We start from the raw sequence: 14,098 nt of genomic DNA, 5'->3' as shown, positions 1-14,098 counted from the left end.
GCTCAGTGTGAGAGCTGCATTCTGCCAGTAATGAGCTCGCTCTGACAGCGAGGAACTGATGTGGAAGGCCACGCTCTCGCTCACTCTCCATGTGTGTGTGTGTGTGTGTATGAGTGTGTGTGTGTGAGCGCCAGTTGTTCTAATGAGCACGAGGAACTGCTGAACCTGCTGAGACCACCAGCATGTTGCAATATTCATCTCACATTTTTAACTACACCAGACCTGCTTAATATCTCGGATACTTCACCATCATTTCAATTCTCTTGCTTAAGCATTACTCAGCACTGGATAAAACCTTCTCACTTTTAGGAACAAATAAAAGTCGTGAAGTAGTTTGAGTTTGTCTGGCAACAAAATTGACTTTATTACTCAAGATTTCCAAAGATGTTATTAAAAACAAAAAGCTTTATATTGATGCATGTGATTCTCTCTGGTTGTGATTTTACAGAATCTGAATTTCTCCTGAAAAGGAAGTAGGCAACGAACTGGAAGTAGCCTTATCTCACCCAAACAGAAAGTATGCATACAAAACAGGAAGTTTCAAAATATCAGAAGCTAAATATCACTTGACTAAAAATAATGCATATGCAGCCGAAATAGGAAGAAGGAAAATGCTATTTCGATAGAAAGTATGCAGATTTTCGATTTGTACGTTAGTTGGCAAGAAGTTGCTAGAAGTATCCTGAATGGCAATTTGCAAATTTCACCCGAATAGAAAGTAGCCAAAACAGTAAATAGGCTAATGTCACCACACTCTTGGGTAGCCTAATCTCATCTAAACAAAAAGTATGCATATGTCATTAAGACAAGAAGTAGCCCCATGTTGCCCAAAATATTAGTAGCTAAATATATATATCGAATAAAATAATGCAAATGCCGCCCGAACAGGAAGTAAGAAAATGTTTTTCCAATAGGACATATGTAAAGTTCGATTGAGGTGGTAGAAGGCAAACGTCACCCGAAAAGGAAGAAGCCAAATGTTTCCAAAACAGGAAGTTGTCACATAAACAAGAGTATAAAGTCTACTTATCAAGAAGTAGAGGCATGTTGCCTGAAAAAGAAGTATCTGAATGTATCCTGTACTGAACTTTGCAAATTTTACCCGAATAGAAAGTAGCTAAATGTTTCCAAATATGGATATAGACGAATGTCGCCCCAAACTGGAGGTAGCCTAATCTCACCCAACAGAAAGTATGCATTCGTCACCAAGAGAGGAAGTAGCCAAATGTTGCCCAAAATATTAGTAGCTAAATATCACTCAAATAAAAAAATGCAAATGACGCCGAACAGTAAGTTACAAAACGTTATTCCAATAGGAAGTATACGATTTTTGGATTGGGAAGGAAGGAACCAAATGTTTCCAAAAAAGGAAGTAACACATGCCACATGAACAGGAGTTACTATAAAGTGTACGTAACAGGAAGTAGTGGCATGTTGCCTTAAAAAGATGTTGAATGAATGAATGTATCCTGGACCAAAACATGCAAAAGTCACAAGGACAGGAAGTAGGTAAAAGTGACCCTAACAGGAAGTAGGGAAATGTGACCTAAAGGAAATAATTGAATCATATACAGTTAGTATGCAAATGTTTCGGGGACAGGAAGTAGGCGAATGTCGCCCAAAAAATGTAGCCGAATGTAGCCTCGGACGATCTTCCTTTCGCTGAAGTATTCATTCACAAAGAAATAAAGATTTAAGTTTTGATTTTATAAATAAACTTTGATAAATTCCCTGTTTGCTGTGACATCGAGCTCATTCTGACGTCGCTCATGAAACCTGTAAACCATCTATTTAGAGCCATGTGGACAGTTCAACTGATGGAATGATTATTTTTCAGCGAGAGATGAAAATGTTCTGCTCTGTAAGTAACAGATGAAGCTCTCAGCATGACATTGGCTCACGGCCTGTATCTTAAGCGCTGGGGCTTCTCCGGCTGCTGCCTCTCACTGATACACAAAACCATAATAAAAAGTTTTTTTTCTCCCCTCGATGAAATGATAGAGATCTAATCAGTATTTTTAGCCGTAACAGCTCAGCCCACATCTCCGGCTGTGCAACACGGAGGCTATAATTAGGAGCAGAGCTGTACTTAAGAGGCGCCTCCACCCAAACAAACCCGACGATACGAGTGAGTGAGAGTCCTGATCCCGCCGCCGTGTGGTCGTCTTTCTGGGAGGAACCTTTACATAAATCCACATTTCCTTCACAGCACGCCCTGCCACTTCTTCGCTGGCCCCGGATCCCATTGTTGAGAAGGAGGAGGGAGGGAACAGGCCGGGAAGAAGACAGTTAAGATGTAAAGATCAGATCTACAAGACGTCTGTGACGGTGCATTAAAGCAGCACAATGTAACATTTCAATATTTTTCTTTCATATTACCTGTAATGACTGTTTTTAATTCTGAAAACTTGAATGCAGTTGAATATTATTTGAACAATAGCCTGCATTAAATAACCACATCTCAGTAGTAGGAGATGACAGTTGCAATTATTTCCATCACAGTACAAGTACTGACAGGACTTATGGACGATTCCAGGAGAGAAAAAGAAAACCACTCAATAAGAGACTGTCTCTTGTTTTGTTAACCAATATTGATGTAAATGGAAGCCCTGCTCTGTTGCAGTGACACCGATCTATCACCAGGGGGAGCCAATAACAAACATGTTCAATCTTTAGTAGTGCTTCCTTAATAGAGATTCTTTCCCTTCACCCTTCTAGACTCGGATACAGTGTTCGCTTTGGATCCACTGAGGCTTTTCAAAAGCTGTTTTTTTTCTCATAAATATGAGTCTAAATATCAAAGTTACGACACTAGACACTAGTGTTAAGCGCAAAAGAGTTCAGCCCGGTAGAGGAATATTTCCCATTTATTTTATTCTAAATTTATATTAACTACTATTAAATATATATATATATATATATTTATGAGTTGTATTAATTAAAATTCATCATGTGAACAGTAAATACATTTTTTAATATCTAAAGAGAAAAAAAAAACATCTTTCAAACATACTTCCTTGTGAAAATATCTCTAGCCTGAATGTTATTTAAAAAAAAAAGACTAACCACAACATAACTAGACTCAGGATTACGGTGCATTAAATATCAATAAACAATCAGTGAAAGTCTTTCACGTTGAGTAAGTCATTACAGGAAGCTTATCAACACCTCTTCTTGAATCATAAAGTTATTAACCTAATAAAAAGGTGTTTACGATATTGTTAGAGTCATGAGTGGCTCTCATTATACCTATAAATAATTGTTCCAATTGGCTGGACTATTTTGTTAGTAATACAAACATCAATTTGATGTCAAAATACAAGGAGGAGATTCATCTACATCTGATAGAAGTTTAAACAAACAATCCAAAGACCTCAGTCTCCGTTTGACTGTCTCAAAGTGGTGGAATGTGTAGCTGCAGGCGTCGCTGCTTCCACCCCCCAAAAAACACGACCAGCTCTCTTTTGTTATCTTCACCCGCACGACTCTCCACTATCAGTGCGTCAGGTGTTCCTGCGTTGATGAAGAGGTACTTTGGCACCAGATAAGAGAAGACGCCACACCTGTCTGTTGTATCTTCTTGTGGAGACACTTTGAAGACGTTCGATCCGACGGGCACGCAGCGGAGTCAAGCGTACGAAAGATGGCAAGCTGAGCTTTTTTGGCCGACTCTACCCTTATATGGTGGTGTGTTCTAAAGACATCTTCCACTCCACACATACTCTTATTTAAGAAAAAGTGATTTTAAACAGCAAAGAAACATGATTTGAGAACCAGCTCAATTCAATGTAAAAAGAAAGGATAGAGAAGAAACAAAACATTATTTTAGAGCTTGAATAAAACGGGTGTGATGATGACACTATTCAAATCACTGTCTTGAAACCTGACTCACACACTCCTCCATTCAAATGTGAAATTCAAAACAAGCCTTGGTGTTTGAATACACATTTGAAAAAACAGGATAATGGACTGGAAATTTTCTGTCCAACTCACACAAGAAGACCACGAACGTGGATGTGAAACAGAAGATCTTGGACGTCGGATCAAGAGCAGACAGTAAAAGAAGTGATGACATCACAACCGTGAACCCAGAAAGTTAGTCAGATTCAACTGTACCTGCGTGAAGCGCCCCGCTTGCTGTGGGGAATCCAAGGTTAGGGTTGAACGAGGGATCTCCGAGGAAGAAAAAAAATCATCTGAGAAAAATTGGGAAACCGTCTGGAATGTCAGAATGAAACTGATATCCTTCTGATACAAAAGGTTGATATCTACAGGCTGCTTGACTCAAGAACAGAGGCAGACTTGTGTGTGTGTGTGAGAGCAGGCGGGTTTTTGCTAGAATGGTCACACACTGGCGAGCGTGCTCACACACGCACACACCAAGATTTGAAAGAATGAATAGCCTGAAGGTCTGAACCAGAAACCGCAGCCACTGGGGGGGCTCGACACACCTGGACGAAGCTCCGCCCCCTCAAACTGGAGCCTCTCCTCTCGCTTGCAAACACATTCACAAACTTTTGTCCATGTTAGCGCACAAGAGTGTTTTTAATCCCTTCTTTGACATTTACCGCAATGTTTTTCTGACTGCTTATTTCTGTACTCAACCCTTTTTTACCCAATTTGTCTGCATTCCACATACGTGGCAGCGTCTGAGCCGAGCTGCTGATTCCGCTGGAGGCTGGTGGTCATAATCACAGGCTTCAGGCCGCGGAGAAGCTTCGACAACAACTTACATTTGGCTGTTGGGTTTCATTCATGAACCTCGATCATGACATCGACAGCTGAAGGAAATCTTCAATATGACCTGTTACTACACGATAATCTCGACCCTTTCTCTCTTCTCTGAGGAGTCAAACTAAAACACAACCAACAGCAAAAGTGTTAAAAACAAGTCGGTTGTTTATTTTAGTTTGTGCCAACAAGCGACAAAAGAAGGTTCACTTTCCGATGATCTGTCAGATTTACATGCAGGGGTTAATTACGCTTAACCTGACCTACTTATTCGGATCCAGCATTTAACCCCTGACCTCAAACAGCCTCTTCTTGTGCACATAGTTACCTCTGCCAAGGAGGTAACGCCCTTGTCAGCTTTGTCTGCCTGATAGCAAAATAGATTAACTGATTTTATTACGGGATATGGAACACGTGGTTGAAGTCGGCTAGTGATCTAGAGTTCTATGTGGTTTCAGGGAGGTTTTGAAGACTTCATCAAAGTGAACAACTTTTCTTTATCCACAGCAGAAGTGTGAAAACTTTTTCCTAAAAGGGCCTATTTTGACCATGTCAAAAGGATCAGGGGCCGAATGTAACCAGAGAGACATCATACCAAGACTGATCTAATAAATTGCTTCGAGAAAAAATCTCTAAAACTTTTTCTGAATTTAGGAATTAGCATATACACTACGCAACATCCCTTTCTGGTGTAATTTAACTCATGATTCTGTCATGAAAACTTTTAGTTATGGTCAAAACTTTTTGAAGGAGGACCTTGGAAAATCAGATTTAAGGGCCGCAAATGGCACCTGGTTTGGGGGTTGAAAAAGCCTGATCTACGGTTAATTATACAAAGTTCCGTTGTGTTACTGCCACCTGCTGTTTGATCAAGCTCACTGCCATCAGTTATCAAGTTTGTAAAGAAAAGGAATAGGAAATATTTTTGGGCTTAACTTATAATGAATGACTGACTAACTTATAGTTTTACAAATAACCAAAGAATGGATTCAAAACAACTCTATATAAATATATACATTACATTTCCCTCGTTGTATTCTGTAACTATTTTAAGAGAAAAGTTTAAAGACAGGAGTGAAGAGCAAAGATGCAAAAAGATGTAAAAGATCAGCATAAAATACACCTTAAAATGCCTATAAAATATTGATAAACGTTTGATAAAAAATAAAATGATAGAAAATAACTAGTTTGCTAAGTAGATTTTCAATATTTACTCAAATAAGGGCAATATTCACAAAATAGAAAACTGTCCTACTCTGGACTAGTGTGTGATGTTACAAAAGTTCTTAAAGGGTCTCACAAATGAGTCAATAATGCGGTAATAACAACAACAGTAACACGAGCGTCAGTCTCTGAGTCACCTGCGTCTCTAAAGCGAGGGCGTGGACTCGGAGAGAGAGAAGCCTCCGGGCGCGAATATTTTCTCAATATGTTCGACTGCGGCAGTGAAAACAAGAGTGAATTAGCAAAGATCACCGCAGACCTGCCTCACCTCACCCCTCCGCTGCAGACCCTCTCCGAAGATCAATATTATTGTTTATTCTTCCAATATCAGGAGCCGAGCCGAGCCGAGCGGCGCTGGGAGTGTTGGCTGAGGTTCAGCCTCTCAGGGCCTCTCGCTGCCACGCGACTCCATTGTTGACTCCAACCTCAGGACTCCTCCCAGCGACGCTCGCTTGAGTAAACAGTGCCGTGATTGACTTCTGAACCACTTGCATAAGAAAAAGGAAGCGAGAGCTCTATCTTCACAAGAACATCTTTCTAACACTCAGCCTGCTAAAGAGAAGAGAAAAAAAGAGTTTCCATTCAAGTGTGAATATTTCTGTCCCACTAGGCCACAGCAAGACAGCCACTGACCGGATGTCTAAATGTTTAATAAGACCACAAGAGAAGACCCTCGCTGTCTTTCCATTAGTTACAGAGCAGAAGCGTTGAAGATATCAACCCCCCGTCACTTCTCCTGCGCTCTCATACAGTATATACGTTTGAGGATCTTGCAGACCTCCACATTAAGCTTTCATAGTTTTTGCTTACATCCTTTAAAAGAGGACTTTACTACTAATTGCTGGTACAGATGTTTGCATGGATAGAGTTGGGTCAAGGATGTGGGTCAGCAGCACTTTTAGAAATGCATGTTTGAATTTCACAGACAGGTTTAAGTGAATTATGTGTACCTGGGGGTCTTGTTCACGAGTGAAGCCAAGTTGGAATGAGTCAGTTTGTCAAGAAAGTTTGTCAAGAAAGAACTAAGGTTGGAAGAAAATACGTCCCAAAAACTGGACACATTTCTGAATCTGTAGCAAAGACAGAACTAAACCACTTTCTTTATCTTTCTTTCAGTGTATTTTAAAATCTTAAAAAAAAATGCAGTTTGTCACCTTGTATTGGACTTGATTTAGAATTGTAGTTTTTGTTCTTCAAAATCAATAAAAACGCACAAGAAATACAAGAAAATAAGAGAAAACCAGGGCATTTGTTTAGTTTTTTTACTCTATAACTGAAGGTCAATGTAGTTCATTGAACAAAAAAAAGACCAACATTATCTTACACTTTATAATGATATATTTTAAAAGCTTTAGTTATTCCTAACTAAAACTATTTTAGCAGGAGGTAATAAGTATTTTAATGACACAGGTACAACGTTCTCAACATCAATAAATATATGATAAATAAGTCAATAATATTTGGGTGACTGAGTATTCTAGGGTTTGGTTGGACGGGTTAATTATTATTGTTGTTTGGTCTTTTTTAAACTTATTTAGTTAATTTTAATCTTTCCTTGATGTGACATTTATGTTTTAATATATGTTGTTTTTTTCTATATAATTATGTGTCATGTTTTAACAAGCTTGCATGTAATTCTGTCTATAAAAAACCCATTTCCTAGCTTGTAAATAGATGTATTTAATTGATTTGTTTTGTAGATCAGTTAGCTAGTTTCAATATCTGAGCTGACTGAAAGGTCCGTGTGAGAGATCTGTGGCACATGGACGTCGAGACAATCTCTGAACCAGGTCACTAAAAAGACTCGTGGAGAGAGAGAGAGGCCGAAGCATAAGAGGATGTGACCTCTCCGTTTAAGGTGGACAGCGGCTAATGAACTCTGACAGAAACACACCAGGCCGGGACGGAATGATCCTGAAGATATCAGCCGGCACTTTCCCCTCTATTTCCTTTGTCTCATCCCCCAATTCACCGGCTGCATTCCTGACGTGCCTCGGGGAGACAGAAGGGCCCCTGGGACTGACCGACAAAGACGTACGACACACCCGCACTGGCACTTGCTGCAGTCATTGTCTGGCAGGACAAAGGATGTTTCCCTCCCTCAAGACACGAGATCTTTACTTAAAATGTGGCCTCAGGTCCAACGAAACAAGCTTTTATTTTTGTTTTGAAGATTTGTGCAACTTTTATCCAGCATGATAATATTTACATTCATGTAACCACCTGCTTGAATCGATGCTTAGATGTCAAATATTTGCACATTCTAAAGCAAAGCGACACAGCAGGGATTGAGGCGCTCGCTGAGGAATGTCAGTGCAACACTGCCACCTTCTGGTAGAAATGTCACAGAGCCAAGAGGATTATCTGAGTCTTCTTAAACCTAATGGAATCAGTTGTCATTGACTCTTCCATTAACATTCATTAACAAAAACTAGTACACTGGAAATATACTTAAGTACAGCATATGTACTTGCTAAAAGTAAACTAATTTGATACTTCTTTGAACTCAATTGAAACATTTGAAGTTTAAATAAATTTTAAAATGTACTTGTCTCTAAACTACCAGTGTATAAGGTAAATACTCAGAGTCTATAGTTTAGTGTAGAGAAGTATTCCAAAATTTTACTCATCTCTATATCACAAGTGTACTAGGTATACACTCAGAGACTATAGTTTAGTTTTCAGTAGTATACATTTAGGTATACTCATCTCTATACTAACAGTGTGCTAGTTATACACTTAAAGTCTACAGTTTAGTTTACAGAAGTATACTAATGTCTATACTACAAGTGTACTAGGTACACACTCCAAGTATATAGTTACATTTGCAGAAGTATACTTTCTTTACAAGGTATTAAGTCCAAGTCTGTAGTTTAGTTTTTAGTTTTATACATAAAGTATACGCACAACATTTAATAGGCAGGACACAAACCGGCAACATTACGTCTCCTGGGGATACACTCTACTATCAGTATACTATTTTTAAGTATGTCGAAATTAAACTTTAAGGTATACTATTTCAATTTTGGTATAAAAGACATCGTCATAGTACACATGAATGTACTTCTAATAGTCTCTGCACATGGCTTACATTAGCTGTAAACAACGAGCCACCAGAGGAACCAAAGATAGAGTTTGTCTGACTCACCGAAGTGTAGTTGGTTCTGCCCACGTTGTAGTTCTGATTGTGGTTGAGGTTCTGGTTCTCCTGTTCCCTGCACTGCAGCCCCGCCAGGTGCCTCTCCAGCGCGGCCCAGTCCATGGTGGGCAGAGGTTCCTCCTCGCCGCACGCCTCCTCCTTGTATCTCCCCGCCCGGTGCCCTACTGCCCCGGTGCCTCCACCTCCATCTTCTCCGCCGCTGCCCCCAGTGTTCCACCTCCCTCTGCCCTGACTCGAGCTGCGATGTCTGGGTTTGCGAGTCCCACTTCCGCGCCTCTGGAGCTGGCTATTTCTGGGCAAAATCACATTCCCATTTTGTTTAAGTTCCTCTGGGACGGCAGCTTCTGAGGTGGCGACGCGCACGGCGGGGGCAGGAAGAGGAGGGACGGTCTTCACATCCTGTAATTCCTCGGCCAGGCTTCGCCTGTTCATGGACTTCCTGAAGCCTCCGCCGACAGGGTCGGCCCCGTCCACGCCGCCCACGCCTTCCTCCGGACATGGAGGCTGAGGAGAGGGACTCTCTTCTCCGTACTCGCTCTCCCACTCCTCCATCACCTTCTTCTTGTACTCTTGGTAGTCCTCGTCTTCCTCATAGTCGTCTAGGGTGACGAGGTCCAGAGAAGGAGAGGACTTGTAGTCCTCCAGGGTGGTCAGGTCGGGAGAAGGGGAGCAGGGCGTGACCTTGTTGGAGTTGGACTCTGAGCTGGAGCGACTGGAAGCATCGCTGCCCAGGTCCATGCCATCCTCCCGATAATCCTGCAATGACAAGAAGAAAACAGTTGAGGACCTGGTTCAGAAGGAGCAAGACTGTTGTGCTGCAGGAAGGCAAAAGACGCTTCCTGCCATTGTTGGTTTTACTCTCTGAACAGTACATTTCTTCATGTAGGACTGTGCTTGACACAGTTTTACGTGCTACAACTTAATTTTCTACGAAGGCTCTGTTATTTCAAATGTATTTTAAAAAGATTCCAGTGTTTATTGTGCCAAATAAAAGCTACGTATAATTCAAAAACTTATTGACATTAATCAAAAGATGTACATAAGGATATAGCTAATAGATAACACCATAAATATGGTAAACATTAAACAATTTTCACAATGAAAAAAACAAGCTTTTAACAAGAATTAATGATGTTTTTTAATTGGTATATGTTTGCAATTAATTTATATTCCCATTTTTAATAAAATGTATCATTGTAATTTATTTATTTCATCTATTTATTTTTTATATTTATTATTTATATATTTTTTAAATAATTTATTTAGTTTGTATTCCTTTTAAATTTTATTATTTTTGTACTGTTTGCCAGCGCTATAAAGACAAAAAAATCACTGTCATGTGTTACATGTTATTCTTTGACAATAAAGAGATTCTGAAGCAGAGGAATTACTTGTCAACTAATATAATTTAATGAAACACTTCATTTGTACTGTAATAAATTGTAAATAAAGAAAAATACAAGGGAGGAGCCACATTTAACGTGTCGGCAGAGAGTGACTGACACTTGGATATCGCTGCTACTTCACCAAGTGACAAGGAAAAATGATACCAGAGTTGCCGTCTAACCTTGAAGGTCTCGCTCCTGCCGAGCCACCATCACCGTCCGTCTCATTAGTTCACAGGCAATGAAAACGTCCACGTTGTTTACAAGCTTCTACAAATCTCTACCCGACCTGAACCCTCTCCTGCAGAGTTATCAGTTTCTTCCCGCCCTACGGGCCTAAGATCACTGTGCCTCCAAAAAAATGAAAAGATGAGTGGAGGGTCATTTATTTTGGGGGCAACATTTGAAATGAATACGAGCCCTGCGACAGACTGGCGTCCTGTCCAGGGTGTCCCCTGCCTCACGCCCTATGATACTGGGATAGGCTCCAGTCTAAAGCAGTAGACAATGAATGGATGAATGAGCTTCTTGTTTCTTTTACAAGAAACTTAAATCAATTAAGTTAAGTTTGGACAGTCAAGTTAATGAAAACAAACAACATTATGTAAGATGATTAAGATCATAAACGTTTTACTGAAGACTTGTGGTCAGTAATAAAGAGAAACTTTTGGTTGGAAAATGACATCACAGGAAGGGAAAAACAAAGTAAGTTCGGAAAACCTTGGCAAGATATACGTTTTTTCTTAGCTTTGAAAAGTCAAAATCTATCTATCTATCTATCTATCTATCTATCTATCTATCTATCTATCTATCTATCTATCTATCTATCTATCTATCTATCTATCTATCTATCTATCTATCAATATGACGTATTGTGCGTCAAACATGAAGTGATATTCAACTTAACTTAAATAAAATAATAATAATAATAATCTCTATTTATATAGCGCCTTTCTAGACCAGGGTCACAAAATAACACAGTATTCTCCTTGTATAAAGCACAACAGTTACTCTCAGCAACTGCCTAATGTCTTCAATCCAACACACAAAAAAAAGTGATGACAACAATCGCAACACAACGAACACGTTACTTCAGATCCAGACAGTGAACCGGTCAACGATCTTACCGACGCGCACATCAGACCCGCGGGTCACCGGCACCAGCGTCCAGAGAACCAGACGCTCATTCTGGATCCACAACGGAACCGACACCAGAAATAACTGGAAACGCGATCGCCGTGTATATAGTTGAGAAGAGTCTCTCCAGACGCGGATCCGACACCTCGAAAAAAAACGCCGTCCGGGTCGGACGGTCACTCCCGAATGTCAGCCCGGTCACGTGGTCAGAATCATTTTAATCAGTTAAAGTGTTTGAGGGTGGAGAGAGAGAGAGAGAGAGAGAGAGAGAGAGAAAGAGAGAGAGAGACTGGCGCGCTAAAGCTGATCCGCTACGGGATTAAGTGAGGTCCATACAGGCGGGACAGGAACCCACAAACAAACGCATGCAAATTGACAGCTGCAGCAGCGACCCCCCTGTCTCCCCCCCTCTCTCCCCACCCAAGCCCCCCCCAAACTGACCGCGGCTGCACAGCTCCAGACCCACGCCCAGTGGGACCAGGACCAGTTCTAGTCAAAGCGATGATGACGCGATGATTCCCTCAAATGTGCAAAGTCACCAGCGAATGATGTCATGTTCCGACGAGAACCGAGGTGATGATGATGATGGTGATGATGATGATGATGATGATGGATGACAGCACAGCTGACTGACAGCACCGTCTGTACCAGTGCCACCCTCACCATCATCATCATCATCATCACCATCATCATCATCTCCAGCATCAGCACCACAACCAGGCCCCACTGATCGCTCCATAAGTTCTACTCACTGTCATCATCTCGTCCGTCCGTCCACGTCTCAAGACATTGTCAAGGGGTTCAGATCCCGGCTGTCAGTCAGCTGTGATGCCGTGGATTTCCCCCCACACACACACCCACACCCACAGCTCGCGCTGGTTTCTAAGGGCGGGCGTGTTCCCGGGCGCGCGGACGGGAAGCCGGCGCAGGATTCATCGCTGAGACGAGTCGCGATGCCGAAGTGGGTTCAATAATCCGGGGATTCTAGTGGCGATCAGCTGGAGCTGAGCGCGCGCGCACACCCTCACACACGCGCAGCAGCTCACACCCAAAACCAGCGCACAAGTCAGCGAGGATCTGCTGCTGCTGCTGCTGCTGCTGCTGGTTCGAGTCTCACTGCCGGGTCCACATGTGAGGACGAGAGTGACGAGGACTGAAGCCCAGCCTCCTGCACCCGCTGACCTCGCAGGCGACACCGAGGGGGGAGGACAGCAGGGAGGGCTAGTGAGGTGAACATATTCAGGATGGATTCACCAAACAAGGGTTACATTTTGTTTTTAAATATTTGAGTTGGATTATTAGGAGTAGGTTTCTGCGGCACTAAAATAAATAAACCGCTGATCATGACATAAGGGTTGAAAAAAAGTTGCTTTAAAAGTTTGAATGAATCTGGATTTAAGCTTTTTTTTTTTTACACAATCGTCCTCAAAGAAACTCAAGATTATTATAAGAAGTTTGAAGGTATTTGAGCATATTTGATTATTGAACCTTTTAAAAGCTTTATTTTGTATCATTAAACCACAATTTATTTGGAATAAAGGAAATAAATACGATATAAGATCGACAATTAAGAAATTAAGTAACATTTAGTTTCACGTTTGCTCTCACTCAATAGCTTTTTAGATTTTTTTTTGGAGGAGAGTTACCCACAAGTTGAGGGTGAGTGACTAAGATTGTGCGTGCGATCTAAAAGAAGGTGAAATATATTCTAGACACACGATGATTGATGTTTCACTTCTTGCTTTTTAATTTGAGATGAAACACAAAGTGGTGAGTCCTATCAAATTGCAAATACACAATGTTTGAAAGACACCTTTGAGACCAAAAAATGTCAAAATATTTACGTGCAACGGCTTCAGAAACGATACGGCAGATGATAAACATATGGATAAATGTGCGATGGAACAATTGTAAGTAAGTAAGTAAGTAAGTAATATATATTTATATAGCGCTTTTCGAGACCAGGGTCACAAAGCGCTTTAACAATCAAAACAATACTCAAAACAGTACATACTTCAAAGATCAAGACAACACAGAGAACAACACAGGAGTTCGAGAAATTCAAGGAAAAGCCTGCACAAATAGAAACGTCTTAAGATGTTTCTTAAAGGAGTCAGTAGACTCCATCAAGCGCAAAGAGAGAGGAAGATTGTAGCATTATTTTCTTTTCATGTTTTTATTATTATTAGTTTTCTTATTCATCGTATTTTGAATCAGAAAGACATTGAATTCCTGCAGCTGTCAGAATTTATGAAAATGTTCTGAGTGAAGAAATGAGGATAAATCTTTGTGGGTTATTTAGATTTGTCATATTTTAGAGTATATAGCTCAGAAAATGTTTTTTTTTAAGAAAATTAAATATTTTCCACTTAAATAATTGAAGAAGAAAAATGGATATATTTACAATTAGTTAAATAAGGCATACAAATTCACCTTTTATGTCACAATTTTTGTAAATGAT

The 14,098-nt window shown here is 40.6% G+C and overlaps 1 protein-coding gene across 2 annotated transcripts in view; it reads right to left on the bottom strand.

Annotated features, from left to right (window-relative positions):
* schip1 (schwannomin interacting protein 1) overlaps nt 1-14,098 on the bottom strand; it is a 189,783-nt gene that overhangs the window by 29,060 nt on the left and 146,625 nt on the right. The window contains exons 1-2 of one of the 2 annotated variants that reach the window (XM_087796383.1): nt 12,390-12,628; nt 9,104-9,871 (exon numbers count right to left, since the gene is read on the bottom strand). In XM_087796383.1, the coding sequence (XP_087652509.1) occupies nt 9,104-9,871; nt 12,390-12,398 (777 nt within the window). In that variant the 5' untranslated portion in view covers nt 12,399-12,628. Of the gene's footprint in view, nt 1-9,103; nt 9,872-12,389; nt 12,629-14,098 lie in introns of those variants that run through there. The other variant, XM_087796382.1, reaches the window with a different exon arrangement.

This window comes from Callionymus lyra, chromosome 7 (assembly GCF_982586985.1).
Source record: "Callionymus lyra chromosome 7, fCalLyr1.hap1.1, whole genome shotgun sequence".
Lineage (NCBI taxonomy): Eukaryota > Metazoa > Chordata > Actinopteri > Syngnathiformes > Callionymidae > Callionymus > Callionymus lyra.
Note: the sequence above shows the minus strand (reverse complement) of the source record. Positions and strands in the feature narration are given on the sequence as shown.